The sequence below is a fragment of the Frankliniella occidentalis genome, unplaced genomic scaffold, assembly GCF_000697945.3.
Source record: "Frankliniella occidentalis isolate FOCC.00 unplaced genomic scaffold, Focc_3.1 Scaffold264, whole genome shotgun sequence".
Classification (NCBI taxonomy): Eukaryota; Metazoa; Arthropoda; class Insecta; order Thysanoptera; family Thripidae; genus Frankliniella; species Frankliniella occidentalis.
In genome coordinates this window covers 335,964-337,044 of record NW_026267390.1, presented here as the reverse complement: position 1 = coordinate 337,044, position 1,081 = coordinate 335,964, and the positions used below count along the sequence as shown (strand labels likewise).

Genomic DNA, 1,081 nt, shown 5'->3' with positions numbered 1-1,081 from the left:
CCGGCCGGCCGTACCGAGACGGTCGTACGCACTTTTACGGTCCGCAGATCCACTCAACAACGCTCAGCGTCCTTACTTCCGTTTTAGTGCCGTCGGGCCCCGTAAACGACGGCGGGAAGGCCCGGAAAAGGAGGGGGCGGGGCGGGACGGGGACAAGCCTTCGTCTCACTCGCGCGAGAGGGGGTGCCCCCTCTCTCCCGCAGACACGCGCCTGACATCCGCACGGGGGGTGCAAGAACCTATATGTCGTAAACTGATTCGATAGTGGTCAACGCTATTCGATAGTCTGTCCAGCCGCCATCGATGGACCATATGTGCCAGCGATCGCACACTTGTGTGCAACTTGTATGCCATATTGCCAGCCGACATGCAGCGCCCTCTGGCCGACCTCGCTAAGCCGATAGGCCGCCGGTCGCCTACATACTTCCTAAAAAGGGAGATATTAGAGGGGCGGCCTTATCAGAGCGTCGCAGTCGCTGAAAGCGAAACAGTCACGGCGACCCGCGAGCACCGACCCGACAGTCGCGCTCTGGACCCTGGTGCAGCGTCAGCCAGCTCTGTGTGCAGCTCATAGCCCACGAAGAGACCAACGTACGCTATGATCATGCTGCTCAACGTGGTGCTCGCCTCGGTGATGGCCGCCACCCTGCCGCTCGCCCTAGCCCACTGTGGGTGCCCGCCCTTTCCCGCCGCCTCCGGGATGTGCGGCTCGGACCTCGTGACGTACCCCAGCCAGTGCCACCTGCTGAGGTGCGCCACCGTAGTCGGTAAGTCCACAACCACCTCACAGTAGTCTCAAGACAACATCCTCGCCATGAACGAGCGTTTCCACCCCTAGGCGTCACCCTGAAGCACCTCGGACCGTGCTCGGTCAACGACACGCTGCAGAAGTGGGATTCATGCTCCAAATACGAACGCCATGTGAGTGTCTGTACCTCATAGCAGGCCAAAACCAGGTGCGGATTAAGAGGGGACGTGGGTGGGGGGTGGGGGAAATCGCCCCCTGTGGTCTCTAGAGAGCCGCCTGAAAGGCAGGCAATTTGCGCAAGAAAACCCCTCACTGTAGGCAACCAGCAGCCCC

At 61.2% G+C, this 1,081-nt stretch overlaps 1 protein-coding gene across 1 annotated transcript in view; it reads left to right on the top strand.

Annotated features, from left to right (window-relative positions):
* Nucleotides 1–506: 506 nt before the first annotated feature.
* LOC113207716 (agrin-like) overlaps nt 507–1,081 on the top strand; it is a 3,543-nt gene continuing 2,968 nt past the window's right edge. Inside the window, exons 1-2 of the mRNA XM_052273311.1 lie at nt 507–767; nt 839–921. Coding sequence (XP_052129271.1) covers nt 599–767; nt 839–921 — 252 coding nt within the window. The 5' untranslated portion in view covers nt 507–598. The remainder of the gene's footprint in view (nt 768–838; nt 922–1,081) is intronic.